Consider the following 26,120-nt stretch of genomic DNA (forward strand, 5'->3'; position numbering starts at 1 on the left):
TTCATCAGAAGACAAAAGAAGCAATCAGGTAATAAATGCCATATTTAACACTATTGATATGAAACACGCAATTACAGGAACTGTATTACTCACTATAGATGACAGATGCCTTTCACGTTTATCAGAGTGGCCGATTCTGGCAGAGGGTGATGGCATCTCTACACTTCACATAGGGACTATGAATCCACATTGCTAGCAATTAAGTGCAGATATGGGGACAAATGCTGTCTAGGAGGCTTCGCTAGTCATCCTGTGGCCACCCTCGTGTATAACACCCCGGCAGAGGTGAGTGTTACAAATCAGCCTGATAAAGGGGGAATATTAATATTTGCGACTAAAATTTTCCACTTTCAAATATTGATGATAATTTAAGCAGTATAAACAGTTTAAAACAGCTGCCTAGCTCAGGATCACGTGGGCAGGGTACGAGCATCCTGGTGGCACATACGGCCAGCGAACACAACCAGCGACCTTTGGAGGTAACTTGTCAGCAGCATAAAATCTAATTCACACAACGTGACGGAGAGCAGCTGCTTTCGGCTTCAGCTCCGGGATTCAGCCGGGGAACTGCTGAGCAACAGTCTTTGGTCCTCCTCTGCAGGGACCACTTAGGTATTAAATATGACAACAGCTGCAGCTTAGAAATAGAGGGGGTTTACTTAATTTCAAAAATAGGATTTTACACCAAACTCGGCAGCTGCTTTATTCCAGAATAAAGGCTTAAGATTTCTTTGACATTAAAGTCTTCTTCCTCTTTTTTTCTTTTTTAAAGCAGATGATGCCAGTGGATATATACATTAACAAGCCATTGCACAAAATGATGCCGTGCACCGAAAGCAGTTCCCTACACGTTCCGGAGCATTTCGGGAGCCAGTCAAGCATGATTTTGACCATCACCCCTTCTTCCCTCCCTCCCAAAAGGGCATCTCGCCCCTCGCTGGCTACGCTCCCCCCGAGAGTGCTCTGCTCCAAGGAGCCTCCTCAGCAAGAGCCACGGGAGAAGCTCCCGCCGCTCCCGTTTTCACGGATCGATTGCTCTTTCAGCGGCTTTGAAAGGCGAGGCAAGAACTGGGACTTTTATGTAAATGCGTCCTCGATGTATTAAAACATGTTTCTGGCCAGGGCAGGCCCCGGCGGCGGTGACGGGGAACAAAAGCCCTTGTGTCCCTGCACAATAAACCTTTGTGGTCGCGATGAAGTCGCGGGGCACTTTCTCGGAACCGCTTCCCCCGGGGTCAGAGCAAGAAAAAGACGCCACAAAAATCTCTTGTTTTCTCTATTTTTTTACACCAAGGCTCAGTCTCCGTAGAGACTGTCAAAAATTGCCAATGCCGACTATATTTCAAGTCGTCATGGCGGGGTATTGGGAAAAGTTTTCAATTAGCAATAATCGCGCCTCGGATTAACCTCATTGGCTACGATACTGCCACTGCGCAAAGCTGACCTGCTTCTCCCGCCGCCGCCGCCCCTCGCCCCGCCGCCGCTCCCTGGCTCACGGCGAGCGCCGCCGTCCCCGCGCCGCGTCCCCCCGCACTGCCCCGAGCCTCTCCTCCGCCCCCCGGCCCTCGCCGCGCCTCCGCGCCGCCGCCGAGCGGAGGGGAGCCCCGTTTCCACCGCCATGCCGAGCGGCGGGGCGGCCGCGAAGCTTGCTGGGAAGCAGTATGCAAAACAGTGACGTCAAGTGGGCGGTGAGTATGCAAAGCAGCGTGACGTCAGGCGGGCGGCAGGGCGCGCCCGGGCCGCGCCCGGCCCCGCCCGCCGGTCCCTTGCACATATTCCCCTTTCTCCTCCCACTTTAGCATCGTTTTTCTAACACAATCTGTTTTTAAACCACATAAAAAAAAAGGCCTCCGAAGAGACCCTCAAAAATTGCCGGTGGCAACTATATTACAAGCTACCACGGCGGGGTATTGGGAAAAGTTTTCAACTAGCAATAATCGCGCCTCGGATTAACCTCATTAGCTACGATACTGCCACTGCGCAAAGCTACCTGCACCCCCCCCCACCGTCGCGGCCCGCCGCCGCCGCCTCGCCGCCGCGCTCAGAGCGCCCGCCGCGCCGCCGCCCGCGCCGCCCGCCCGGCACCCGCCGCGCGCCGCCGCCCCCCGCGCGCCGCCGCCGCGCGCCGCCGCCGGGGGGGGGTCGAGGGTGGGCGGCCCACGGCGCGGCGCGTCGGACGGGCGGCGGCGCGCGGGGGGTGCCGGGAGGGCGCGGAATGCAAATGAGCGCTATGCAAATGAGAGGGGCGGGGCGGGGCGGCTCCCCCGCGAGGACCGGGAGGGGGAGGGGAGCGCGTGGCGCAGCCCGCCCCTCCCGGCGGCACAGCGGCTAACGGCGCGTCGCCGCGCGGAGACCTGACAACGCAGAGAAACTCCTGAAATAAGCACTGACGAGCTGAAGTTAACTCAGGCTCACGCGGCGGCTGAGAGGCAGGAAAAACGGACTGAAAACGCCGGCCGTGCCGCAAACTCGCAGCGGGAGCAGTGCAGTGAACGCGTCTGGAAAGCCTTCCAGGGCACCAGCCGGAGCCCGTGGCGTGCGACGCGGGTGAAAACCCCGGGCAGCCGCCCGGACCTCCCCCTCCTCGCTCGTTCTTTAAAAACCATCATCGCCCTGAAAAAATACCCCCCTCTGCCACTCAAATCGCGGTGTATCACGTGAATATGCAGCCTGCAAGTGCGCCAGGGCCCCGGCGCGCCGGCCACGCGCGGCTGCCTGCGTCTCCAAGGGCTTCAGCTCCTGAAGCTCGGACGGGAACCGGCAGCTGAAGAGATGAAAAAATGCCTCCGTTTACGGCACGCTGAGGGGAAGCAGACCTCATCCCCACACTCGCGTAGCCCCGGCACGGTGACTTCAACGGCCTTCCAAAAAGGAACAAAAACATCCCCAAAGAAACGCGGAAAGAAAACAACAAAAAAAACCCTTCATCGCAGCTGCTTTCAGGGTCTAGGGAACAAAGTTTCCTGTGGGAATAGCTCAACAAGCTGGCAAAGAAAAACAGCACCATCTCAACAACCTGCCGCTTCCCAGCAAGACACCAGCGTTCCCGGGAACCGCGGAGAAACAACGGGCAGGGAACACGGCTGCCCAGGGAGAGCCGGCAGCCAGACCCAAGCGGGGCCTTGCCGGAGAACAGGGAAGCAGCTTTTATGGAAATTCCGCCCCGTGCCCCCAGCAGCACCACCACCTCCCCATCAGCTCGCCGCAGAAGGTGACGACCAGCAGCGGGACAAGCAGCCCAGGCCGTGACGGACCGAGCCCGCGAGGGAGGCAGGGAACCGGCGGGCCCGTCGGTGGGGAAGGACCTCACGCTGCAGCAGTTTAGGGTGCCTAACGAAGGTGCCCTGGTGGGGCCCAACCGGATCAGAGGGAGACGCCTGCCCCCCTGTTTTCCATCCACGCCTCCTCCACAAGGAGGATCATGCGGGTGATCAGGGATCACCCGTCGCACGCTGCCTCTCGGGCTTTGTCTGGCCACGCTGTAACGCACAGGGGACCCGATTTTCCTTATTCATCCGTCCTTGCTGCCGGGGGCCCTTTCCCTGGCTTTTCCCCCAACTTTTTCCCTGTCATTCCCAACGTGCTTAGCAGACGACCATCAGAACAGCCGCACCAGTCCACCGTCCCGGTACGCTGTGGGCCGGGGCCAAAGGGAGAGGGCGAGCGCAGCCCCCGCCTGCTCCCGCCGCCCCGGGAATTCACGTCGCGGGAATTCGGGAATTGGAAGAGCCGTCTTTCTTCAACGGGCCCCAGTGGGTTTTTCTTCCGTTACTGGTTCCGTCACATTTTGCAACCGAAGCCTGGCAGGTTACGATCGGCGAAGGGAACCTGGCTGCTTTCACAAGGACGGGGGTCCACAACGCATTTTACCAAAGTGAGTCCTTGCGTTTTGTAGCAAATACTCCTATGATTTTCTTCTTGTTTGCATCTTTGAGGGCAGCTACGAAGCTTTCAGCATTTTTAAATTTCACTTTAAGACACTTCAGGAAGGGGCGTGGGTTTTTTGAAGCATGGGAACTGTAGTCTTCCTGCCGCAGGCTTCAGTTTCGTGGCGGACTACATCTCCCAGAGAACCACTCCTGCGGGAGGCCGCTCTGCCCTTCGGAGGCCGGTCACGGCAGCGCTATGAAAGGTAAGTTTCCAGGCCCCGTTCCCGATATCGCTCTTCTTGCATTAAGTGTGTTCAGTTTGACCGTTGCCCCTTTTCCCCTATGTCATTATTGCAGCAAAAGAGACTTGGATGACCTGGATACACCCTGCATTTCTGGCCTGAAAGCATTTACAGAAACTTGCTTATTTTCTACCTTAAACGGGTCTGATCTCTTTCTGTAGAGCATTTTGGATGTGCGTTAAAAACAAACTAGCTCGGATCTTGATAGGTATGTTTAAGGAGTTTTACTTATTTTATAGATTTTTTTTTTTCCATCTGAGCACCTTCATTTTAAAAGCAGCCTCGTGCTTTGCAAGAAGCGCTCTGTCCTTTGTAAGTTTTTCTCTTAGTCTGCCCTACTTCTTTGCTTCACTTCTTTGCTTTCAAATGTATCTGGTATTTTTGCTGCTGTGCCTAATGCTGCCTTCTCTCTCCTGGGGGCCAATCCATATTATAGCTGCATTTCAATCCCCTTCAAAACATTTTCTTTGAGAGCTCTTTTGATGATAAGTGACAGAAATGGAGAATTTCCATCAGTGGAAGCAATTTAAACACTGTCAAGCTGGCTTAACAGCCTTTTGGGAGGATCATGACAGATGTTATTCTCAAAGCACATTAACGTTTCCCAATAAACTGTGTCCCTTTTAATTAATTCACAGGGAAAATTAAACCTCCTCAGAAGGAGGGTCAAACACAACTAAAGCTAAACATGAAAACAAAACAAAAATCCCTGAGAATAAAATCCACTGATTAGATTTAAAAACATAATTTGGAACCATAGAGGAAGTCCTACCAGACTAAGCCCACATGCGGAGCTTACATTTTGCAAAGAACCAGTCTGTTCTGGAAAATGTTGAGATTGCTGCTTTCCACAACAGAGGCCGAGGATGGGGTAAACCGAAAAGACTGATTTGGAGCAGGCGATATGTTCAAGAGAGCAGAGCAAGGGTCTCCTCTATGGAGGAACCGGAGGCACCAGCCGGACGATGCCCACAGGGGTGAGGTGCTTGGCCTCCCTGCTGCTTCTTCTCTGCCTATTGCACGTACCTGGAAAAGACTGTGCACACGCGGGTCTTTCTGTGCTCTTCAGGAGTCCCCTGAGACCTCCACAGCAGGATGGGAGAGCGGGAACCCCGCGAGTCAGGGGTGCTAGCTCTGTCCTTGCACCATGGGAAGGCCCGGTGTTACCCCTTGCAAAAGGGACGTACGAACATTGTCCTCACGTAGTGGGCTTTAGTAACATTTTCAAAATACTCTGGAGTTCGTTACTGAAAGACAAAAGAACAGGACAAAGAACACTTACCAGTATTATTTTCCAGAGTATCCCAAGGAAATGGGATTAAGGACATGCTCTTCGCTTTCTTTTACCTGTCCTGTGTTCTGTTCTTCGCTTTCAGCAGAACATGTTCTCTGCCAGGAAGCTGTCAGGAGGCTGCAGAGCTGTCAGACTTCATCATTTCAGATCCCGTGTTGTATCCAGAACCTCTCCGAACTTGACTTTCGTGCCAGCGTGTCTTCCCCCAGATCCCGTGGAAGTGGAGGAGCTGCAGCGCTTCGTTTCTCAGTCCAAGAGGCTGTTTGTGATGACTGGAGCTGGAGTCTCGACTGAATCGGGGATCCCAGATTACCGCTCCGAAGGTGTCGGGCTCTATGCCAGGACAGACAGGCGGCCCATCCAGCACGCTGAGTTTGTCCGCAGCGCCAGCGCCCGGCAGCGGTACTGGGCAAGGAACTTTGTGGGCTGGCCCCAGTTCTCCTCCCACCAGCCAAACGCAGCGCACCTGGTGCTAAGAGACTGGGAGAAGCTGGGAAAGCTGCACTGGCTGGTGACCCAGAACGTGGATGCCCTTCACGCCAAAGCTGGCAGCCAGCGCATGACAGAGCTGCACGGCTGCACGCACAGGTACTCTCCGTGGTAGAGAGGATGGTTAACGCTCCGGTGTCTTGTTGGGGTTAACAAAAAGCAGGTGCAGCCTTAGCTGCTGAGCCAGGAGGCGGAATGTAGATGTGCGGTGTTACTGGAGGTGACATGCTCGACAGTGTTGGGCTAGGGTGGAGAAAAGGGTCACGCACCAGTGCTGCTCGCAGCAGAGTATTTAATAAGCATGAACACCACCCCGTTTTTTGGAGCACTTTGTGGATCGTTTCCCTTAGTGTCTGGGTCAGTCAGAATCTCCCCTTTCCTTGGTAAAACACATATCCTTTGCTAAGGTGAAGAAAGGGATCCTGAGGATGCGAGGAATAATTGCCTGGGCTGAGCAGAGCGGGTAGTGCCAGAAAAACACAGAGAGGGTGTGCTGGAGAGGAGCCACCACAGTCTGCCTGCAACTGCCCAAAGCTTCCACATGACAAGGCATAGCCTGACTGCAGGAGAGGAGGCACAGCAGGCTTCAGAGTGCTTCCTCTAGAGCATCTCTGCAAAGCAACAAGTTCTGGAAGTGGGGACCGCTGGCTGTTTGTTTCTTTTCTTCTATAAAGCTCTTAATTTAACTGTCTCAACTAGAGGTAGAAAGACAGTCCACTGACCTGTGCTATTTGGTAGGTAACTGTGGATAGTGACAATAGACTATCCAAGCAACAGGTTATGGCTCCAGATGCTCAGCTGACATGAAGCTCTCTGGTAAGACTTTGCTCTGCATTTCAGGGTTTTCTGCCTGGGCTGTGGAGACCAAACCTTGCGCTCTGAGCTTCAGGAGCACTTTGAAGCTCTGAATCCTACCTGGAAAGCTGAAGCGCTTGGTGTGGCTCCCGATGGGGATGTCTTCCTGACAGATGAGCAGGTGTGTACTTTCCAAGTGCCAGCCTGCAGGAAATGTGGTGGAATCCTGAAGCCTGACGTGACGTTCTTTGGAGACACAGTGAGCCGGGAGAAAGTGAATTTCGTGCACCAATGCCTGGCAGAATCAGACTCCATGCTGGTGGCAGGATCCTCCATGCAGGTAACCAGATGTTCCTCCCATACTGGTTTCTCTTTCTGTGCTACTCTGCCTGCAGCAGTCCTTGGTCCCACAATATGGGACTACTGTTTGCTGACATGTTGATCTACAGCCTCTCCAGAGCTTCTTGGTATTTTATTTTTACTGTCCTTGGAATCTGGCTTCACAGTTGCCCATTTGAGCTTCCCTGTCACTCCAACATCAATCTCCCTGAAGCTGCTATAAATAACTCCATTCACACATTCTGACCTCTCCCTGCAATCCTCTCTGTCACTATAGAGGTTCACAGTTGCCTGTAGAGCCAGGACACCTGACACAATCCAGCCCTGCAGAGATCACCACCCCACATTTCTTTGCTTGAGCTTTTAGCCTTTGGCAGCCTCTTAGGCCTCATGGCACGCTGTGTGAAATACCAGATTTTAGGACCTCTAATTCCTAACTAAACTGCTGAAGAAGACAACAGAAAAATCCCTGCTTGCCACTTAGGACTGTCCTTTGTTTCACAATCATTCTCCATTAGCCATGTCTTATCTATAAGATAAGGTGGTCTAGAAACCACTGTTGTTTAACCTGGGGGAGTTTCTGGAACAAAGTTTGTATAATTGCTGTTTTCCAGAAGCAAGGTTCTATTACAAAATGCTAATGTACATTAAGAAGAAGTACTCTAATGCCTCCCAGAACAAGATAAAACCAAGGCTGTCCTGTTGTGATTCTCTTGGCTTCAGGATACTGAGGGACAAATTCCTTGAGCCTGCACTTCTTGAGCTCATAATCCTTTGCACAGGAATGACTGAAATGCCTCAGGTTCATTCTTGTACTTCCTAAGCTGGACCATGTGAGAACCATCAAAGTAGAAGCACTTAAGTACCTATCGTAACGAACAAAAACTGGTGCAGAGATTTACTGAAAGACAAGGACATTTCCCTTCAACATGCATATTTTCTGTGGTAAAACCCTTCACTGACACAGGTTAAAAGCTGCTGTTCTTTTCTGTGCATGCCTGAATAAAGAAATTTCTTGCTTGAATTAAGTGCAGTCGCATAACACAGCACGTACATACCGCCCCTTTCCCCACTACCAGCGACAACAACTGTGCTCTCATTATTGCTTTCTGTAGCTTTTCTTTTGCCTAATCCACTGATCATTTTGTCTCTTGGTCTTCGTGCAGGTATACTCTGGTTACAGGTTTGCTCTCGCTGCCCGGGAGAAGCAGCTGCCAATTGCGATACTTAACATTGGGCCGACTAGGTTAGATCACTTTGCATCCCTGAAACTGCATTCCCGCTGCGGGGAGCTGCTGCCTTTGATTGATGCACACTGACCCGACAAGCTGAGGATCAGTGGCTATCAAGGAGTAAAATTTTTTACAAGGTGAGTACCTGCCCGGCTCAGTCACCTAGCCGGGTAAAGGGATCGCCCCTGTTCAAATACCCATCAAATGCTGAGCCATCCAGCCAGGAAAGAGACTGAGATGTGCTGACTAAAAATATGCTCCGATAATATGCACCAAAACCTGGCTGTCAATTTGCATCTGTTAATGGTACACTGGTGGGCCATGGTGCTACTTCCTGTGATCACAAACAAAAAGCATGTTGATTCGCTTGGGTACAAACACTCACAAAAAAATGGGCAAGGGAAGCCAGAAAACTCAGCAGTGTTGCTTTCCCATCCATTTGTCACAATCAGAAAACTGCATGGAATAAGCTGCAGATGCCGAGTGCCTGATCAGCGCTGTTAACACTACATGCTACAATCTTTCTTTGTAATACAGAGATTCATTAAGGTCTGTTAAGTCACCATGACTCTTGCTGATGATTTGAAAGCTGTGCCTGGTTGAATTAATCCAGCTAATCAAAGCACTGTTGTATAAAATAACCAATTCCATCTATAAAGCAGCTTCTTCCCTCCACTCCTGCAGGACCCGTCATCTCAGAAGCAGAAATACTTCAACCAAAGAGGCAGCTGTGAGACCCAACACATAGCCCCCGAGGAGACCAGGAGAGGGCAGCAAGCCTCGCACATGCCAACCTGACCAGTTTTCTGCACTGAAGTCATCCCCACTTACCAGGGAACAGAGAGATGATGAAAAAGCTTCTCATTTTTTTTCTTCCTTACCCTGCCATTGAAAACAGTGCCATTTCTTTGCATTCACTGGGACAGGATGATCAGAATTCTGTACCTGGAACAATACAGTTCTTAGAATTGTCCCAAGAGAGGAATGAGGGACGGAGAGTTTGAGTAACTTGACGAGTTAGAATAGCGCAGGAGGGCGATGTCACCACCTGTCAGCTGGGGGATCCACTGACACCATCAGGCAACTGCAGAGAGCAAGAGGAGGCAAGAGGACCTGCAGTGGGCTTTGACTTGGGAGGAGACTGTAATAGAAAACATGGTTCAAAAGAGAAGCTGAACAAGAACACCGCTCTTCTAAGAGATGACTGGAAAGCACAGAATACAAGGCTGATGTCTTCCAGCAAGGAAGGGAAGAAGCACTTGTCCCCCCTGTCAGTTGGCCAATTAAGCTAGTTACTACGTGAACCCTTTAAAAGTAATTTATTGTTGAAATGCCAGAGGAGTTTCTCTTAGCTAATCTGACCAGAGCTGCTTCTGGTGTGGCTGCTACATTTTCTAGAATGCACTTCCGAAGATGTTATGTTATTAATGAATAGTTCAATGGTGAAATAAATAATATCAGTTTTGTAAACAATTTTACACTGTAATTTCCTCTCCCTCATATGATGTATTCAAGTACAGTCTCAATAGCCAGTTTAGATTCATTTGTTCCATTGCAAAAATGCAGGATGTAATTACTAACACTTGATGAATTAAGAGAGTGATACAATTAAATCCGTACAATAGGTCTCCCTCTCAAACTATTCACATATGTAATTTTGCACACTCCTTACAGCAGATCCGTCACTACTGGGTAACCATGTTTTGTTGATCCTTAGAGTGGTACCTTAAGATATATTAAACCATGTGTGGATTTTAAGACATAATTTTGCCCAGATTGGAACATTAAATTTTGGAACTGACCTTCAGCATGAATCTGCCACTGCTTCTGGCTATGAAGGAGTTTAATTGTTAGAGTTTTCCATTTAGCAAATTAAAATGCCCCAGTCCTACCCCCCACATAACATGTCCTGTATTACTATTTTGATAAGAACCAACGAGTGGTTGGAAGCAAGGATGCCAGAGTCATTTGCTGAAAGAGCAAGGAGCCAAGCAATGAGAACTGACCACATGATACAATGCTCTTTTTCGCTTTGTTGTTGCTTCAAATCCATGCCAGGCAGGAGCAAGTAAAGCACAGACTTTAAAGGATACTTAGGTACCCAATTTCCACAGAAGGTAGAGGGAGTTAGATACTTGTGTGTGTTTCAAGATTTGGACGTAATGGGCCAGGGGAGATGATGTTCCACTTAGAAGCCAACCGAGTTAAGTTCATGTCCTCTACCTGCACACTGCTCCCATTTAATGAAGATCCCACTTTCCAGTCAGCTAGTACCTGCTGTTCGGTGGTGAAGAAAGCTCACTGATGTCACTCCATCTCTAGCCTAGTACAACTGTCCTGCTAACCAAAGCTTTTGCAGCAATCATTGCTAAGGCATAGCAGAGGCTCCACACACAACCACAGAGCTTGCATGGAAAGTTTATTCACGTAGGTCTTTGATGTAAAACGTGACATTTATGCCCCGTTAGAAGAAGAACTGGGGCCAGGTTTCTCACTATCCATTTCATCTTCTGCGCCACCTTGCAACTTGCATGGCATAGGTACGATAAGCACAGAGGCTGCAGGTTTAGTGCCGGTACGGTCAGCATTTTGGGGAGAAGGCATGGGAGCATTGCCAAGCAATCTAGAACAAGAAAACATTTCCAGTGATCACTTGGCACTAGCAAGGTGACAGGTAACTAAACCTCCCACACCTATCCCTGCCTCTTCTCCAGTTCAGCAACAGAGCCTGTGCGAGAGGAGTCAAGGTGTCTCTTCAGTATCACTGATAAATGAGCTATGTTACCCCGACCCTCCACTGATTATACTTGTAAGTCACTAGGAACAGCATCATTTACAGTAAATTCCCTGTGCATGGTTTATTACTATATGTTAATGAGCAAATATATAATCAGCATATGAAGCTGAGATGACAAAGTTCCTTTTTTTTCTGCTAAGCTGATCCAACACTATTAAAATGGGAGCTTGACTTCTCTTAGAGCAGCATCAGAGCATTTTGCCCCTTAACATGTCCCCCCGGACACCACTGGGAAGTAAGTTCACCAAACTAGGAAACGTCACAGAAAGCCTAAATAAAGCTCCTACACCAAAAGCCCCATCTGCATTACTGTTAACATGGACTGACACCTTCCCTGTCACCCCTTTGGGACTGTTTGTGTGGCAACGTGCAACGCAGAGAGATAGCAGCGATCAGAAGCTGGCTATGCCATTGTAGGTGACTAGCAAAGACCTACCTTGAGAAGTTTGTGTGTCTCAGCTTATTCATGCAGTTACCAGCCTGGAGGGAGTTATAAAAACCTCCAGGGTTGAGCACTACAGGATGCAAATCAACCATGCTGTGGGAAGACAACAAACTCAGTAAGAGACTTAGTGTTCAGCCTTATTCTCTCAGCCTAATCAGAATTTACAAAAGCAGGTGCCAAAGGCGGGGAGGGGGGTGGAAATAATTGTCCTAAGAGACTAAACAAAAAGAAAGTAATCCTCGTGTTACTGGCTGAAACTAACAGGAGGAAAAAAGAGTGTTACAGAGCCTGGGCCATTTCTCTCTTCCCCCATCACCAGGGAGAAAACAGGGATCCTTCTATCTACCTTGTCAGCTTTATTCCAGCCTTGACCATCCCCCCTCCCCGCCAGGCTTCAATCCTTTCCTACCTTTTCTGGCTCATCGTTGATACGCCAGCCCACTGCTGCTTCAGGTCAGGGCTTGAAGTTGCAGTTCTGTCCACCTATGGTTTGTAAAAGCACATTCTAGACAACAGCACAAAGCCTTTTTTTTTTTTTTTTTTAACATGAAGATGGGAGGAGCACTAGCTGTTGGCTCAGCTTTTTTTCTTACAACTGTTCCTACTAGGACAAGCTCCTGAGGTCCGGATAGAGGAGCTGTGAGTGCCTTATAACGGATACTTCTGCCTCTCCTCTCAAAGGGCCTGGAATTACCCAGAGCAAGTAAAAGCTACTTCATATTTGGCAAGTCTTGTCTCCAACTGTGTGCAAATCCTCAGAGCAAACAGTCCTGCAGCTTGAGACGCTTCATGGACCGTGCTCCAGTGAAGGCAGCACAGACTGCAGACGGCCTGGAGGGCTTGTACCTGTGCGTGCAGTGCAAGAGCAGCCTCCCATGTCCAGAGTCAAATTGCTCCTACAGACAAACCTGCTTATTCACGACTTCTGGAAAAGGACCAAAGACCCTGGGCATGGTGAACTTGGGAGTTTCAGGAATCCTGGAGTGAAAGAGGCTAAATCCACCTTCTAAAGGCTTCTTCTTTCCACGCAACTGCCTTGCACGTCGCCTTTTCCCTGTCTTTGCAGCTGTAAGGAGAGGAAAAAAAAAAAAGGGGGGGGGGGCATTTCAAACCAGTGCCAAGTGACTGTTTGTCTCCCTCAGTCTGTTCATTCAAAACCTTGGTTATTTCTTGGGCACAAGAGATGGAGTCTTCCTCTCATGTAACCTCTCTTAGGGCAGCCCCCAGTTAACAGCAACTGAAAGCTCCAGTTCTGGGGGGCTGTCTGGGGTCACTGGGAAAGGAATGACAAGGGTCTCAGCCAAGTCCCTGAAATCAGTGTTTCTTATCACCACAAGCAGCCCCCCCCCCCAGGTTTTTTGATGCAGGAGCTTTGAGATCTGAATTAACTTAGCCTTTGCAGCTGTGTTTTTAGATTATAGAAGAGATAATAGCAGTGAGAGGGTAAATTTATGACAAGAGGATTTTGCCTCTCCAGTCCTGCTGGCCTGGCCATTTCCATCATAAATTTGTGAAAATAGTATCTTTCAAATGCCAGATTTTCTCCTGGCTGATGCTTTCTTTCTGAAGGGGCAGGAAATTCTGATATACAGACTTTTAAAACAGCTTTGATTTTTCTGGTTACAGTCTAACAAGTGATGATCTTTTGGAATTAAGACACAAAGAAGCCCATTAATCCCCTCCCTCCTGTCCTACTGCTTCTGTGAGCTTTTCTATCTGCAAGAGTCCCCAGCGGGCGCTGCACAGCTGAGTGGTCTGTCACCTGTGCACCCAAGTCCTCACAGAACAGGAAATCATGCAGGGGACACAGACGGACGATCAGAAATTCCCACCTGCTCACCCTGACAGTACCATCAGCTGAGCAGGTAACAATTACTAAGGCTAAAAATAGAGAAAAAAGAAAAAGGAAAAGCACCGTGTGTTAGAGGAACTCTTAGTACAGAGCGTGACTTACAGACTACAGGGGAGCAGTTCTGAGTGAATGAGCCAAGCGAGCCGCTTGCCCTTGCAGAGACCCAGACGATATGTGCAGCTTCAGCATATGCAAATTAGAGAAGGTGGTTTTTGCTAATAAGACAGCATTTCTGGGACCCTCTGTTATTCCATTATCAGAAAGGCTTGCAAAAAAGAAATGTATAGGAAGACTCAGACACATTCTGCATTCGAAATTCCAGTGTGATCCCATGAGCTCAAACTGGTAAGGGCAAGGAAAAGAAAATCCAGCTGGACTCTGGAACTCTCAGCACTGAACTTCTGCAACGATTCAATCTCTGACCCAGAGTTCACAATCTGATAAAACCTGCTGATGGGAGGGAGAGAGTGCTTGGCTCCTAACTCAGGCAGGCGGCGCATGACAAAAGCAGCTAATGACCCTCCCCTGTTTATCACCTGGCATGACAGAGTTTATTGGGTTTAACGATTGACTCCGGCATGCGTGCACAGAACCGACCATGGCCGCAGTCAGGCTCTTCGTCTCCCTCCTCATCTGCCTGTGCGCCTACTACTTCTACAGTGAAGAAACTGTATCTGCAGGTAAGGAAACCTGGAGGCTCCTCAGGGAATTGAAGACGTCATACAAGTGGGATTGGGGCTGCCTTCTCACTATGATGAGGCCTTTGTTGCTTGGGCAAAAAAGAATTCAGAAATGAATGCTTTTTGATGCGCTTTCACAGCTTAGTGTGAAGAGGAATAATAACCTCCATTTACTGAGTTGCCTACAGCCAAATGGGTTGAAGACACTTCCTAAAGCTCTCCCAGATTTATGGTGATTGCCCCTTTCAGTCAGAGGGAAAGTTGAAGGGGAAAGCCTATTTTAAAGGGGTTGCTGAAACATGGAGTTTGTGGCTCATGGGAACCAGCTGGGAAATAAGTTTCAGTGATGCCCTTCAAAATGCAAGAGAAACAGGTGTCTTGAAAAGAAGCTGAACATGCCTCTCCCATGGAAACTCGCAGTTGAAGCAAGTGTTTGCTGCCTAGGTCGTGATAAAAAAGGGACGCTCATTCTCTGTCCAGAGGCAAAACAGTTGGTCTGGGGCAATATCTTCTAGAAGAAGCCCGCAGACAGCCCCCTTTCCGGTGCTTGCCCTGAGCTCCGTCTGCAGACTGGCAATTCCCAGCTGGAGATACATTTGGGAACAGCACACAAGACAGAGGGCCATTTTAGAAAGGTAGGGGCTGACCACTCCTCCCGCCAGCACCCTTCAGCGGCCAGAACGGGGGAACACAACACAGCTTTGCCCTCCGTAACCTGCCCGATTGCATTTAACCCTTTCCTGAAGTAGTCTACTAAACAGTCTTAGGCTGTTACCAAACCTACAACACCACTGCTTCACTGCTTCAAAAACAAGTTAGTGCCCGCATGCAGCACTTGGCAGATAGGAATAGCCTCAACCCCTTTGGAGGAAAGGGGGCACAGGTACCCACGATGGACAGACAAGCGGTCCTTTGCCCCCCTTCTATGGCACATACTCTTGGGACGCAGAGAAACCGGAGCCAGCAGCGGTTGCCTTGCAGCTCTCTGCCTTGCTGCAGCAGCACTACTGCTTGGCGGACCGGGGAAGGGAGAAAAATCCCCTGCTAACAGCCTTTTGCCCCCCTCCCCCCCACAGATATGGTGCGAGGGAAGCGCGTGCTAGTCACAGGCTCAAGCACAGGGATCGGGGAACAAGTAGCCTACGAGTTTTCTCGACTGGGAGCCCACGTGATCCTCACTGCCAGGAGGAAACAGCAGCTCAAGCAGGTAAGGATGCAGGACAGCAATCAAATCAACAGAACGTTTAGGTTCTCCCTGAACAGAAGTCTGCAGTTCAGCGCCGCGGGGCACAGCCAGGCAAGAATCGAAGCATTTGCTCAGCAAGCCCTCACACCTAGGAAGTCAGGTTCAGGACCTGTCCTTACGCACACACTGTTGCAAGCCGTCACCTCTGCCCCCTACCTTGTGAAATGCTCCCGCTACGTTCCGTTCTGCCCACGTTACGTTAAAAACACCTCCCCTATTGATTAAGCTAGGACAAACTAAGGCTGCGTGCTCTCCTCCGTGCTGCACAAACAGCGGCAGCAGAAACACCGCATTTGTACACAGCAGTATTGAGCCTGCTCTTTTCTCTCCAGGTGGCAAAGAAGTGTCTGGCCCTGGGAGCAAGTTCTGCCGGGCACGTCGTAGCAGACATGAGCAATCTGACTGCAGCCCAGAAGATCGTTGAAGATGTCAGAGACAGGCTGGGTAAAGCGTTTACCTTCCAGTACTCAGTAAACAGTAACTGGTCTCACAAAATTACCGTGGAAAAAGTATTCTGGGTAGCCTAGTTCCGATCTCCATGCTGTCCCTGTCTTTCCAAGGGCCACTCTCCAAAATAAGGAAGTGGAATAGGAGAGGGTGACCTAAGGGACATGTAGCAGTCCCCATTCCTATGCTAACAGGAAGAACCTTAACACGGCAGCAGCAGGTCCAGCCATGCAGACCCAGCACATGGCAGTTAGTAGCGCTCTCCCTTTAATAACCAATTATTTTGACTTGTACCAACAGAGCAGAGGGACTGGCTTTTTTTCCTGCACATCGCAGGCTTCTCTGTGCCCAGCAGGGTTATTCCCAAAGCACAGCTTGGTGGGCTACAGGACATTTTTGCTGGAAAGGCCAAACAGCCATTACTGAAGTTGTTTGCTGAACGCTGGGCCCTTACAGAAGGGTTTTGCTTAATCAGCAAATCCTATTCCTCCCTCGTGTGCGCGCTCTGCGTCAGTAAGCACCACCCGTCGCACCGGGGCACGCGGGTGGTGTGCAGGGAGCTGCAGGCAAGTCACGCATGCCATGGGAGCAAAGAGGGGTGGTTGCAGTTAGAGCACTGAAAGCCTCCAGCAGTCTGCAGAGAGGAGAGAGAAGCAGGGACAGCACATCTGCAACAGCTGGCTTAGGAACCACATAGGATCCAAGTCAGTTCTTGGATGACCTTGACCCCCATGACATCAAACTGCAAGGACACTGCCAGTGGTGCATGTACCTTCTACATGGCCTGGGAAACAAAAACTAGGCATCAGCTTGGAGCCAGGGCAGCAAGGATTAGATAGGGAGCTCAGTTCCTCTCCTCAGTTATGGGAGTTTTGATACTGACTTTAACAGCAGTAAGTTCTGGCTATGATAAACAGTCAAAGAAATGTTTTTGTTTGCATGGGAAGGGTTTGCAATAGCGTCTGCTGGATTCATTGTTAAAGCCGATTCATGAACAGAGAGCAGCTGCTATGTTGATGAACAAGCCCATGCTTCATCTGCGCCAGTCCAGGAAGCGAGCCACAAGCTTCTTATGAACCCACGTTTTGTCTTCTCTTTCAGGGGGTCTTGACTACTTGGTTTTGAACCACGTGGGAGGAAGTGGTCAGTTTGGCCCTTTCAAAGGGGACATGGCAGCAGTGACTAGCTCCATGACCATCAACTTCTTGAGTTACGTCCAGCTGACCGCATCAGCGCTGACCATGCTGCGGGAGTCTCAGGGCAGCATCGTTGTTGTATCCTCCCTGAGCGGTAAGGAAGGCTTGTCCCGTTCACCCTACTCTGAGTCCAGCCAATCAAAAATGCTGGAATTATCTTCATTGCTTTACAGAAAAGATCCAATCCTTTTTTTTCTCCTGCCTGTTATAGAACTCTTTCATGAACACTTCTGACTCTCCTCTAAATCAGTCTTACAAAACACTCCTTTAAAATTGATCTGCTACCTGTCATTTGGGACTGCTCCCTCCCTGACACACAACAGCTCTGTGACCCAGTCTCAAAACTGATTGGAAGGGAAGTGACACATAAGAACTCTCGCGCATGCAAAGCTATCACACCTCATAGAAGATATTTTTTCTCGAGTTTCCCATTTATACTAATGAAAGGTACAAGCAGCATTTAGAATTGGATCACTGAGGAGGAACCAGTGCATCCTCAAACCTTCAGTGCATCTTCTTGTCCATGAAGACTTTCTCAGTGACCTTGGGTGACCGTCTCAGTAATTCCTGGTGGTCTGCTTCCCCTCAGGTCGCATAGGAGGCCCCTTCACCCTAGCATACAATGCAGCCAAGTTTGCTTTGGAGGGATTCTACAGCTCTCTACGCAGGGAACTTCGCCTCCAGCAGACCAACGTCTCTGTCACAATTGCTGTGCTGGGATATATCAATACAGGTAAAAAAAAAAAAAAAGAAAGAAAGAAAGAAAAAAGAAAAACAAACAAAACCCCCCCACGACCTAAATATCATAGCTTTTTACTAGGTAAAGACATGATCTTTCAGCTGCGACATGAAAATGAAACCCTATGAGCAACAGAAAACACCGGGGGGGAGCCGGGGAGGGAAGGAAGAGCTGCAGATTCAGTGCATGGTAATCTATGAACTACAAAAAAAATCTGGAACCTGGCAGTTGATAATTGAGGGAATAGCACAGTGCTGGCACTTGGGATCCTCCTATTAAAGGACAGACAGTGAAGACCCTTAGTCTGATTATTGTTTCTTTTACTCTAGACAATGCTGTGAAAAAGGTTGGTGATAAAATCAGAATGGCTGCAAATCCGAAGGAAGAGTGCGCTCAAAAAATAGTTCAAGCAGGTGTGCTGCGACAGCCAGAGGTCTTCTATCCGTACTGGAGCTTAAAACCTCTGCTGCTGTTCAAAGAGTGGATGCCAGGCCTGATAGAAACACTGCTGGACAAATCCTACATCCTGGAGAACATCCTCTAGATTTCCAAGCAGTTTAATTCCACAAGAACACAATTAAAATCTGGCTCCAAAGTAGCAAGGTCTGCTGAGGTGCTGCAACCCAGTTTGTGTTGGACTCAGTCATTCTGAAGGGCACGGGAAATGTTTACTGAATTAGGATGTCCCCAAATCCAATGTAAGCCAATACAACTGTCCCCTTCGACAGCACATCCTCTGAACACCAACCCCTCACCTCAGAGCCTCCTCTAGAAACCCCACTGCAGCACACGCACAACAGCCACAAAAAAAGAGCGGCAGCATCAAGGGCAGGGCCCCATCAAGTCTTGTTTTGTCATTACTGTTATAACTAAGGAGTTCAGAACTGTAAAGACTTCTGGCTGGACTAAAAGCTTTTGCCTTTTCATTGCTCCAAAATGAGGGAAATACTCCTCTCCCCTCATTTCCGTCCTTTTCCCATGGGCTTGTGTACATCCTCTCTCTCCCGTTGTCCACAAAACCAGTAAGCAAGAAATGTCAGAAAATAAGAGACATGAAGGATCCAAGGGAGAAAATTCATGAGTAATTAATATCCAGCATTTCTGAAGCAACTTTTACTGCCAGAGTGTTCCACAAATGGTACACATAAAACAACACTAAAACACAGCCAGCCCCAACGGCAAGAGGATAGCCAACAGGCACACCGTGGATCCAAAGCAAAGCGAAAACCTGTTGGTAGTGTTGCCCAGAGTACAGGATACTACACCTGGAAGGATGAGACCAGGCTGAATTCCCAGTCCTTTGATCAATTCAGAAGTCACACTCTGACACTCAAAAAGCCACTTTGTTTCTCTGTGTCCGTTTTCCTTAATGTAACGGATATAATATGTGGCCTATGCCTTTTTATAACATATTCTGAGGTCTACAGAGAAAAAGCATGAAAAAGGTGGCAGATAAATAACACCACTATAATCTCCAAGATCCTCCCCAAGTGATCAGGAAAAAAAATGCTATAGGAAGGTGAAAGGCAGAGTCAAGCCAACGGGGACTTAAAACCACTGTTCCAGATACAGCTGATATCTGCAAGTCTGTGTGCAACTCCCTGCCTTCTCCCTTCCCGCTAGGGAAAGGCACCCAATTACAACATACTGTGATTTTTTTTCTTCTGTGCCACTAGCCAGAGAGCAGCAGATAAGAAGAGCTGAGTCTGTGAGAAAAAGCAAAAGTAAAAATGTCTCATATTGGTCTCCAGGCCTAAATGGAAACTGAAACACAGTCATTACCCCGAGCATAGTTGTTTGCTCTCTGCATGTCTCGTCTCAGCTGGGATACTTTTTCTTGCATCTCTGCGATGCCCACATAGTTACAGTAATTCAATTCTCCCTGCAGAGTCCAAAAAACCTTGGCCTAGAAAACAAGAGGGAAAAGGCAGATAAGACGCTGAAAGCTCACTTTTGCAACACAGGCCCGCAAAGTCACCGTCCCTCCAGCACTTCAGATGCCAGCTGTAACGGCTACGGTGCCGCTCATGGCTTCAGAGCTCCCATGCTCTCTGAGCACAGGGATACGCATACAGAATGAGTGGGTGCCTTCAACCTATCCATTGAATGTATCTGGGGAATGCTAGCATATCCCAAGTCCTGGAGGCCAGGAGTATCTATACGACTCATCTCAACCTAGAGAGCTCCTACTACAGGGAAAGATGTATGCCAATAGCTTCCAAAACACTTCCAGCTGCAACCCAGCTCTCTTTCCTGCTGGCGATGAGATAGCTCAGAAACAGTGGTTTTTCTGTAGAGTGATGGCATTTTGCTTTTATCTCTACAATGGGATTTATCATTTATCACTATAAAGGGATTTCAGTAATATTTACATTTACTTAGGACCTTTACTGCTCTACAAACAATGATCTCGGAATCAAGGGCAGTGCGTGAGGACTAGAGACCTGATCCAGCACTTCCCTCCCTACAGAGGATTCATCTTTGTAATACGATGGGACTGCACCCAGGATCCTCCAGATTTCTGTGGAGGAAAATCCTGAGGGAGCTCAATGATTCCAGAAAATTCATGTGCACAAACACCTGAGGAAAAACAGGAATAGAGTAACAATACAAAACTAGGAATCGATATGCCCTAAGATGGAAAATCTGGTTGTGAGACTTTTTTTTTAAATGTAATTTGCCTATCTCATTATCACCCTAACGGCTTCAAAGATCTCGGGACCTTGACTAGGGAGACATTGCAGGTACCTTTAAAAAAGATATCAAGCCAGCTCCTTCCTTCTCCATCTGTTTCTGCTTTCTCACAGCCCTCTCGCAGATCCCTGGGTTCTGCTCCATGCTCGAGAACAGCTCGTGCAGGCATTGCTGAGTGTAGGACAAAGACTGCTCCTCAAAGTCCTCCGTGGAAATCAGCTTGCAGAACGACGTACTGAGGGGGTACTCGTTGTCAAACTCATCCAGGGTCTCCATCGTGCACCTGGGCAGAGACAACAGGGCAAACCGCCCGCCGCTGGGGCCAACGGAGCCGCTTTCTGGTGACCCAGAGGCCTCCCCTGCGCTGCCCCGGGGCAGCCTCCGCCACGGGAGCCACCGCCGGCCTGCTGAGCGCCTCTGCGGCGCGACGGCAGCCAGCCGGGCGGCAGCGCCGGTGCCAGGCGCTCCTCGACGGGCAGAGAGACCCGCCAGACGCCGCCCCTCAGCGGGGGCTGCCCCGGCCCTGCCCCGGCTTCCAGGCCGCCGCCGCCGCCCGACGGCTGGGGCCTGCGAGCGGCGGTGAGGGAGGGCAGCAGGGCCCCGCTCCGCGGCGCGAGGGAGCGGGCGGCCGCGGGCAGGGCCGCGGGCAGGGCGGGGCGCAGCGCCAGGCGCCCCGCAGCACCGAGGGGCCGCGACCACCCCCATCGCCGCCGCCATCACGGCCGCGCCCGCCTCGGGGGCGGGGCGGGGGGCGGGGCTGCCCCGCGCGGCGCACCTGCTCGCTGCCTCGCGCCCGCGCTGGCCTGGCGGGCTCGCAGTCCCCGCCCCCTCCCACCGCGGCTTCGAACGGCCAATCAGGGAACGCGCTGGCGGCGGCCCTTGCACGCGCCACAATGGGCCGCTGGCAAAGGGGGCGGGGCCTCCCCCCGCCCCCCGCTCGCTCGCGCGCGCGGCCGTTGGCAGCGGGCGCGCGGTGCCTCAGGGGCGGCGGTGGCGCTCGACGCCCGCCCGCCCGCCCGCTCTTCCCCTCAGCGCGGCGCAGGGAGGAGGCCGGAGGTTTCGGCTCGTTGCAAGGCGTTTATTAGTCAGGAGCAGCCGCCAGCCCGTGGCTGCCCTCAGGCCTGGGAGGAAGAGGGCTCCTGGCAGTATTTCTTGGTGTCCAGCTTCCTGTGGGCCATGATGTAGGGCGCCTTGGCGAAGCACGTGGCGGCGACGCGGTCGCAGTTGCAGATGAACATCTCGCAGTCGGTGTTGGTGCCTGGTGGGGAGAGGGGGAGCCGTCACGGCCTCCCTGCGCCTTCGCAGGACGAGGCAGGGGCTCGAGCAGGCGCTCCTGTGGGGCGTCAGCCCTGCCCACTGCTGCCTTTGCCTCTTGGGGGTGATGTGCTTCTCCCACCGCCCCCTCGCCCCAAAGCCTCCGTCCTTGGAGCTGGTTCCTCACACCAGCCCAGCAGCCTCCTTCCTGCCACCGTTCTTCCCCGCTCGCCAGGCTGTCTGCTGTCACAACCCGAGAGCCTATAGTGCTCAGATCTATTAGGTTAAAGTTGTCTGGCAGAAGCTGTGAAACATTACCCAGCCAGTGTGCTGCTCTCTTAAATACTTCAATTAAAAGGACTCTCAGAAAAATAACACTCTATTCCCTGAAGGGGACAGACTTCCCTGCGTGCTGTAATACCGTATCACTTCTAATGCAGCCAGGAACCGCTACGCAGCGTTTGCTCCAGCGCCTGTGCAGGGTACCCTGTTCCCGACAGGCGGGGATGACGGCGGAGGGCTGGGTAGCTGTCAGGAAGCACTTTCCTGCCAAAGCAGCGTCTAGCGCAACGCAGCCCTCATTCCTTCAGAAAGGATATCGAAGCGACCTTTGAAGGAGCGTGACACAGAAGGGGACGTACTGCTACATGTAATCTCTTTGCCAGAGCAGGTGAAGCTGTACGTCTTTGTGTACGGGTTGTCCAGCAGGACTCTGCATGCCGGGAGCTTCTTTGCCTCGCTGTAGCAATGATCATGTGCTTGACAGCACCTAGGAAACAAGGAGGAAAAGGTCAGAAAATGCCAGCGATGCTAACTCAGCTGACTTGTAGGACATCCAAATAGGCTGGTGTTCCTTAGAAGAGGCGTTGAGCAAAAAAAGGCACCCAGTGACAGGGGAGCAGGCATGAGGGACCTCAAAGGGAAACTAACGGCCCCCGAGCTGCCTGGTTCCCGTGCCCTCGCTCCGGCGTCGTTGCAGGCTTGTCCATCGGGCACAGGGGGAGCACAAGAGTGGCATCTACCCTAAGGTCCCCCTCAGCGCCCGGTTCCTGGTGAGCTAGCGGCTGGCTCAGCTCACTGCACCTTGGTTATCAACCTCGTATGAGCGCTAAACCGCCAGGCTGGTTCTTGGCATCGTGCAGCTCAGCACTGAGCGTGGCGATGGTCGAACGCTGCCGTGTGCTCAGCGCTGCTCTCCTGGCTGCTGGCACAGTAGTGCTACGAAAGTGCTGAGACACCCCCGTTCCAGCCATCCAGCATAGCTGCCACAGAAGTCAGAGTTACTTGGATTATATTTTATCCTAGTAACAACACATTGGGGTGCAATAACAAACAGCCTTTTTCCCTTAGATCAGTCTTTGGGCAAAATCGTCATTCGCAGCAGCCAGAGATTTCTGTGAACGTTGACAGGACCAGCTGAGGCGAAGCTGCCCTGCAGACCACAGAAAGCAAGCAAGGAGAGGAAAGAGGTTTGCGCAAGCAGTCTTACCAACCTGTCAAGTTCATCTACCGGTGTCCCGCTGCCTCCCAAGCCGCAATAGCAGCCGTAGTCAGCAAAATCCACCAGAGGGTTGCTCTCTGGGATGGTGCATTTGACCATCTCACGAAGCTGCCATACTGCCCGGGGTGAGACAGCAGCACTGGCTGCAGCCACTGAGAAAAAACACAGAGGTTAGCGTTACACATGGGGCTGTCGGGGGATGTCGAGGGGGCGGGAATGCCACATACACACCGGACAGCAGGAAAAGCAGTACAAGAGACTTCATTATTGAAGGACTTAACAAAGAAGTTACTGCTAAAAAAAAGGTGGCCCTTTATACTGCAAGCTCACCTTGACACAGAGGTAAAATAAATGAGCTAGTATTTACGTTACTAAACACAAACCTCCATCAGAGGCCATGGCCAGGAGATTGTGTCATGGCCACCTGAAGGCCAGTGGAGTTGAAACGCCAGAACTCCAGAGGACAAATATTTGCTCTTTAGATTTCTGTTATTAAATTATTCTAATGTTAGTATTAGAAGTCAGCTGGAAAGATCTGGGTATCTTTACGGGCTCTCTGCTAAAAAATGTAGCAGTGTTGGCAGTTATGTTGGAAACTGTTGGCATACCAGTATCCACCCTATTAATACGTGGCGTGTTCTTCTTATGGCGTCCCGGTTCATCATTAATCTTGTACCTCCCAATGGATTCTCCTGGCCTAATTTAGGGAATAAGATGCAAGTAGTTCACTCATCCCAAATGGCCATTTGGCACGAGCTGAACTGACCAAAATTCAGGCAAATTTTTTGACTTTGAAACCGTTTATGAGGAAGAGCTACTACTGGGCAAGGAACGGGAGCCAAGCAACTTGGAAAGCCTCTGCAATCGCTTGGGAAAAGCAGCATAATGAACTGCCACAATGACATAGGAAAGTATGACCACAGGAAGGTGGTGGGAGCTGGCAGAAAATGGCTTGAGACAGTAACACATGGGTAGTGGGAAGACCATGGGAACTATTATCTGCAGTTTCCAAACAGCAGAGGTTCAGCAGGCCTTTTCCTGAGGCTTCAGTGAAGCAGAGGACCAAAGAAAAGGTATTTGCAGTTCAGGGCTAGGCATGGCATGAGCTGGTCAGGCTCTATACGTTACCACCTCACCAGGCACACAGCAAGGCACAGCAGAGTCAGATGAAATCGGAGAAGCCTCCAGTCACCCTTATTTTGATGGCATACTGTGCCATCAGGCTCCTGGGCTCACGATGATGCTTTACATCTTTAGACTTGCCATCGTCACAGCAACTCTGGAAAAGGTGAGCGTGTCACCTGCTCAAAGAGTTTGTTTCCTTTAAATGTCCATTCACCCCTCTGTTCATCAAAATCTGCCTGGTAAATGCAGCTCTTCGTTTTAATACAAGGTACGTCCAGAAAAAGCTACCTGTTCTCCCTCTCACATAGGGTCCCTGCTCTTCAAATTAGGGGAAATTAATTTCTATGCTAGTCGGTGGACTTTAACCACGTGTCTGGAAATGCAATAGTTGATCTTCCCTTGTGGTTGTGTTTGGCCAGCCCTACTCCAGTAGCTGCTGAATCCACGTGCAGGTGGCACAGTACTCACCTGCCTGGAAAGGCTAATATTATCTGGCTTACGCAAGCACTTGCATCTATTCTTAAATGACCTTAGAGGTCTTACGCCGGAATTGAACTGGGCTCACAAGTTTTAATTCACACAGCAGATTTCAGTAGGTCAGAGAGAGCAGCTTCTTTTTCTCCAACACCCAGAAGCCAGCGAGGCCCTTTGGTTCTCTCTGCCAAGGCACGAGGTGAGAGAAAGCTTCCTGGAGCTGCCTGGGGTGAGTCCAAAATACTGCACTTGTCTTCAGAGCCCAGAGGCTCTAACACTGTCAAGGCTGCAGGTTTGGCATTTTTATGCACTAGATCCTAGACAACTTCCCTGACAACAGGAGTCCCCATTTATTTCAAATGCACCCAAACAAGCCTCCGTTTTTTATGAGCCAGGGGAAGAGGCAAAGTCTGCTTTTCCACAACAGCCCAAATTTTCAGAGTGCTTATCCAGGAGACTTAGGGTTCAACACCCTTCGGTAGGTTCCAATGCACGTTTCCAGAAGGGCACCTTCACCACAAGCGATGACGAGGACACCCTCACCGTCGTAACAGCTGAAACCACGGCAGGATGCCCAGTGTATCCATAGGATGTCGAAGGCTACAGCTGGACATCCCAATGAAAGCACCAGTTTTTTTTAACTCTCACATGCTCTCTGAGATTCCCCACTCGTTGGTTAAAGGCAAAGAGATGCTGAGGTACCGATTCGAGTCTTGGGTCCTAATAGTGAGAACACTGAACAACGATCAAAGGCTGATGTAAAGGACAGTCCACGCTCCAGTTAGTTTAGAAACAATAATTTAATCCTTCGCTCACAGATCAATGTGCTTTCCCTTCAGTAGAGAGTTCTCCTTCTCCTTTGCTACTTCAGCCACTTTTAGTCTTTTGTTTATTGCTCATTCTTTTCCCTATGAATCTTAAGACACTGTGGTTCCTTTTGTCCCCACTTTTCAGTTTCTGATTTACCACTAATGTTGCTAAAAAACCTTCCATTAGTAAATTGGCCTTTTTAAGTCACAAACGGCAAGTACCTTTCCTATCTCAGATTTCATCCATCATAATGTAGCAAGAGAGGCACCAAGTGTGAGAAAGTGAGCATGTGAGCTTTATAAGAGTGCCGTATGAGAAAAAGCCCAGCAGGGTAAAGATTTTTCCACCAATGCTATTTTTGGTCTTCAGAAATTATAACAACCTGTTGCTGGCCTTCAGTGTGCATATGAGGAGAGCCCAACTTATTACTGGTTCCTAAATTCACAGGCCTGCACTAGATACACCTTAAATTATTGTTAAGAATTTTATACAATTAAGACTCTGCCGCATAGGTTCCCCACCCTATTTTACACTGTTATA

The 26,120-nt window shown here is 50.2% G+C and overlaps 4 protein-coding genes and 2 non-coding genes across 9 annotated transcripts; 2 read left to right on the forward strand and 4 right to left on the reverse strand.

Moving 5' to 3' along the window:
• Positions 1–1,300: 1,300 nt before the first annotated feature.
• LOC136993588 (U4 spliceosomal RNA) lies at positions 1,301–1,441 on the reverse strand. Its single transcript, XR_010885962.1, has one exon. It is a non-coding gene; the product is annotated as a U4 spliceosomal RNA (small nuclear RNA).
• A 406-nt stretch (positions 1,442–1,847) lies between these two features.
• On the reverse strand, positions 1,848–1,988 carry LOC136993589 (U4 spliceosomal RNA). Its single transcript, XR_010885963.1, has one exon. It is a non-coding gene; the product is annotated as a U4 spliceosomal RNA (small nuclear RNA).
• Positions 1,989–2,304: 316 nt separating this feature from the next.
• SIRT4 (sirtuin 4) lies at positions 2,305–10,146 on the forward strand. 4 transcript variants are annotated; one of them, XM_067307022.1, is made up of 6 exons: positions 2,305–4,132; positions 4,227–4,379; positions 5,548–6,053; positions 6,795–7,089; positions 8,255–8,457; positions 9,005–10,146. In XM_067307022.1, the coding sequence occupies exons 3-5, from the start codon at positions 5,554–5,556 to the stop codon at positions 8,405–8,407; spliced, it is 948 nt and encodes a 315-aa protein (XP_067163123.1). In that variant the 5' UTR covers positions 2,305–4,132; positions 4,227–4,379; positions 5,548–5,553; the 3' UTR covers positions 8,408–8,457; positions 9,005–10,146. The 4 variants fall into 4 exon arrangements, with proteins under 4 accessions (XP_067163123.1, XP_013800365.1, XP_067163124.1 ...); XM_013944911.2 differs by having other exon boundaries at positions 5,551–6,053; XM_067307023.1 differs by lacking the exon at positions 4,227–4,379.
• Positions 10,147–10,774: 628 nt separating this feature from the next.
• Positions 10,775–20,819, reverse strand: LOC136993579 (uncharacterized). The gene is made up of 6 exons (XM_067307326.1): positions 20,471–20,819; positions 19,505–19,628; positions 12,471–12,628; positions 11,972–12,045; positions 11,554–11,655; positions 10,775–10,943 (listed from the first exon to the last, which is right to left on the reverse strand). The coding sequence occupies exons 1-6, from the start codon at positions 20,690–20,692 to the stop codon at positions 10,775–10,777; spliced, it is 849 nt and encodes a 282-aa protein (XP_067163427.1). The 5' UTR covers positions 20,693–20,819.
• On the forward strand, positions 14,013–18,320 carry LOC106486285 (hydroxysteroid 11-beta-dehydrogenase 1-like protein B). The gene is made up of 6 exons (XM_013944839.2): positions 14,013–14,094; positions 15,171–15,301; positions 15,673–15,784; positions 16,889–17,077; positions 17,573–17,716; positions 18,052–18,320. Exons 1-6 carry the CDS (start codon positions 14,013–14,015, stop codon positions 18,264–18,266), a joined length of 873 nt encoding a protein of 290 aa, XP_013800293.2. The 3' UTR covers positions 18,267–18,320.
• A 712-nt stretch (positions 20,820–21,531) lies between the features above and the next one.
• Positions 21,532–23,436, reverse strand: PLA2G1B (phospholipase A2 group IB). The gene is made up of 4 exons (XM_067307328.1): positions 23,403–23,436; positions 23,164–23,323; positions 22,312–22,439; positions 21,532–21,674 (listed from the first exon to the last, which is right to left on the reverse strand). The coding sequence occupies exons 1-4, from the start codon at positions 23,434–23,436 to the stop codon at positions 21,532–21,534; spliced, it is 465 nt and encodes a 154-aa protein (XP_067163429.1).
• Positions 23,437–26,120: the final 2,684 nt, after the last annotated feature.

The sequence above is a fragment of the Apteryx mantelli genome, chromosome 17 (genome assembly GCF_036417845.1).
Source record: "Apteryx mantelli isolate bAptMan1 chromosome 17, bAptMan1.hap1, whole genome shotgun sequence".
NCBI classification, from domain to species: domain Eukaryota; kingdom Metazoa; phylum Chordata; class Aves; order Apterygiformes; family Apterygidae; genus Apteryx; species Apteryx mantelli.

Coding starts and splice junctions, on each gene's coding strand:
- PLA2G1B (XM_067307328.1), bottom strand. CDS start 23,436: ATGAAGTCTCTTGTACTGCTTTTCCTGCTGTCCG. Junction 22,440..23,163: donor CCGGTAGATGAACTTGACAG/GTTGGTAAGACT, acceptor CTTGTTTCCTAG/GTGCTGTCAAGCACATGATC. Junction 21,675..22,311: donor CAAAGAGATTACATGTAGCA/GTACGTCCCCTT, acceptor TCTCCCCACCAG/GCACCAACACCGACTGCGAG.
- SIRT4 (XM_067307022.1), top strand. CDS start 5,554: ATGTTCTCTGCCAGGAAGCTGTCAGGAGGCTGCAGAGCTGTCAGACTT. Junction 6,054..6,794: donor CTGCACGGCTGCACGCACAG/GTACTCTCCGTG, acceptor TCTGCATTTCAG/GGTTTTCTGCCTGGGCTGTG. Junction 7,090..8,254: donor TGGCAGGATCCTCCATGCAG/GTAACCAGATGT, acceptor GTCTTCGTGCAG/GTATACTCTGGTTACAGGTT.
- LOC136993579 (XM_067307326.1), bottom strand. CDS start 20,692: ATGGAGACCCTGGATGAGTTTGACAACGAGTACCCCCTCAGTACGTCG. Junction 19,629..20,470: donor GCTTGATATCTTTTTTAAAG/GTACCTGCAATG, acceptor CTTGTTTTCTAG/GCCAAGGTTTTTTGGACTCT. Junction 11,656..11,971: donor TCAACGATGAGCCAGAAAAG/GTAGGAAAGGAT, acceptor GTCTTCCCACAG/CATGGTTGATTTGCATCCTG.
- LOC106486285 (XM_013944839.2), top strand. CDS start 14,013: ATGGCCGCAGTCAGGCTCTTCGTCTCCCTCCTCATCTGCCTGTGCGCC. Junction 15,785..16,888: donor AGATGTCAGAGACAGGCTGG/GTAAAGCGTTTA, acceptor CTTCTCTTTCAG/GGGGTCTTGACTACTTGGTT. Junction 17,717..18,051: donor GCTGGGATATATCAATACAG/GTAAAAAAAAAA, acceptor CTTTTACTCTAG/ACAATGCTGTGAAAAAGGTT.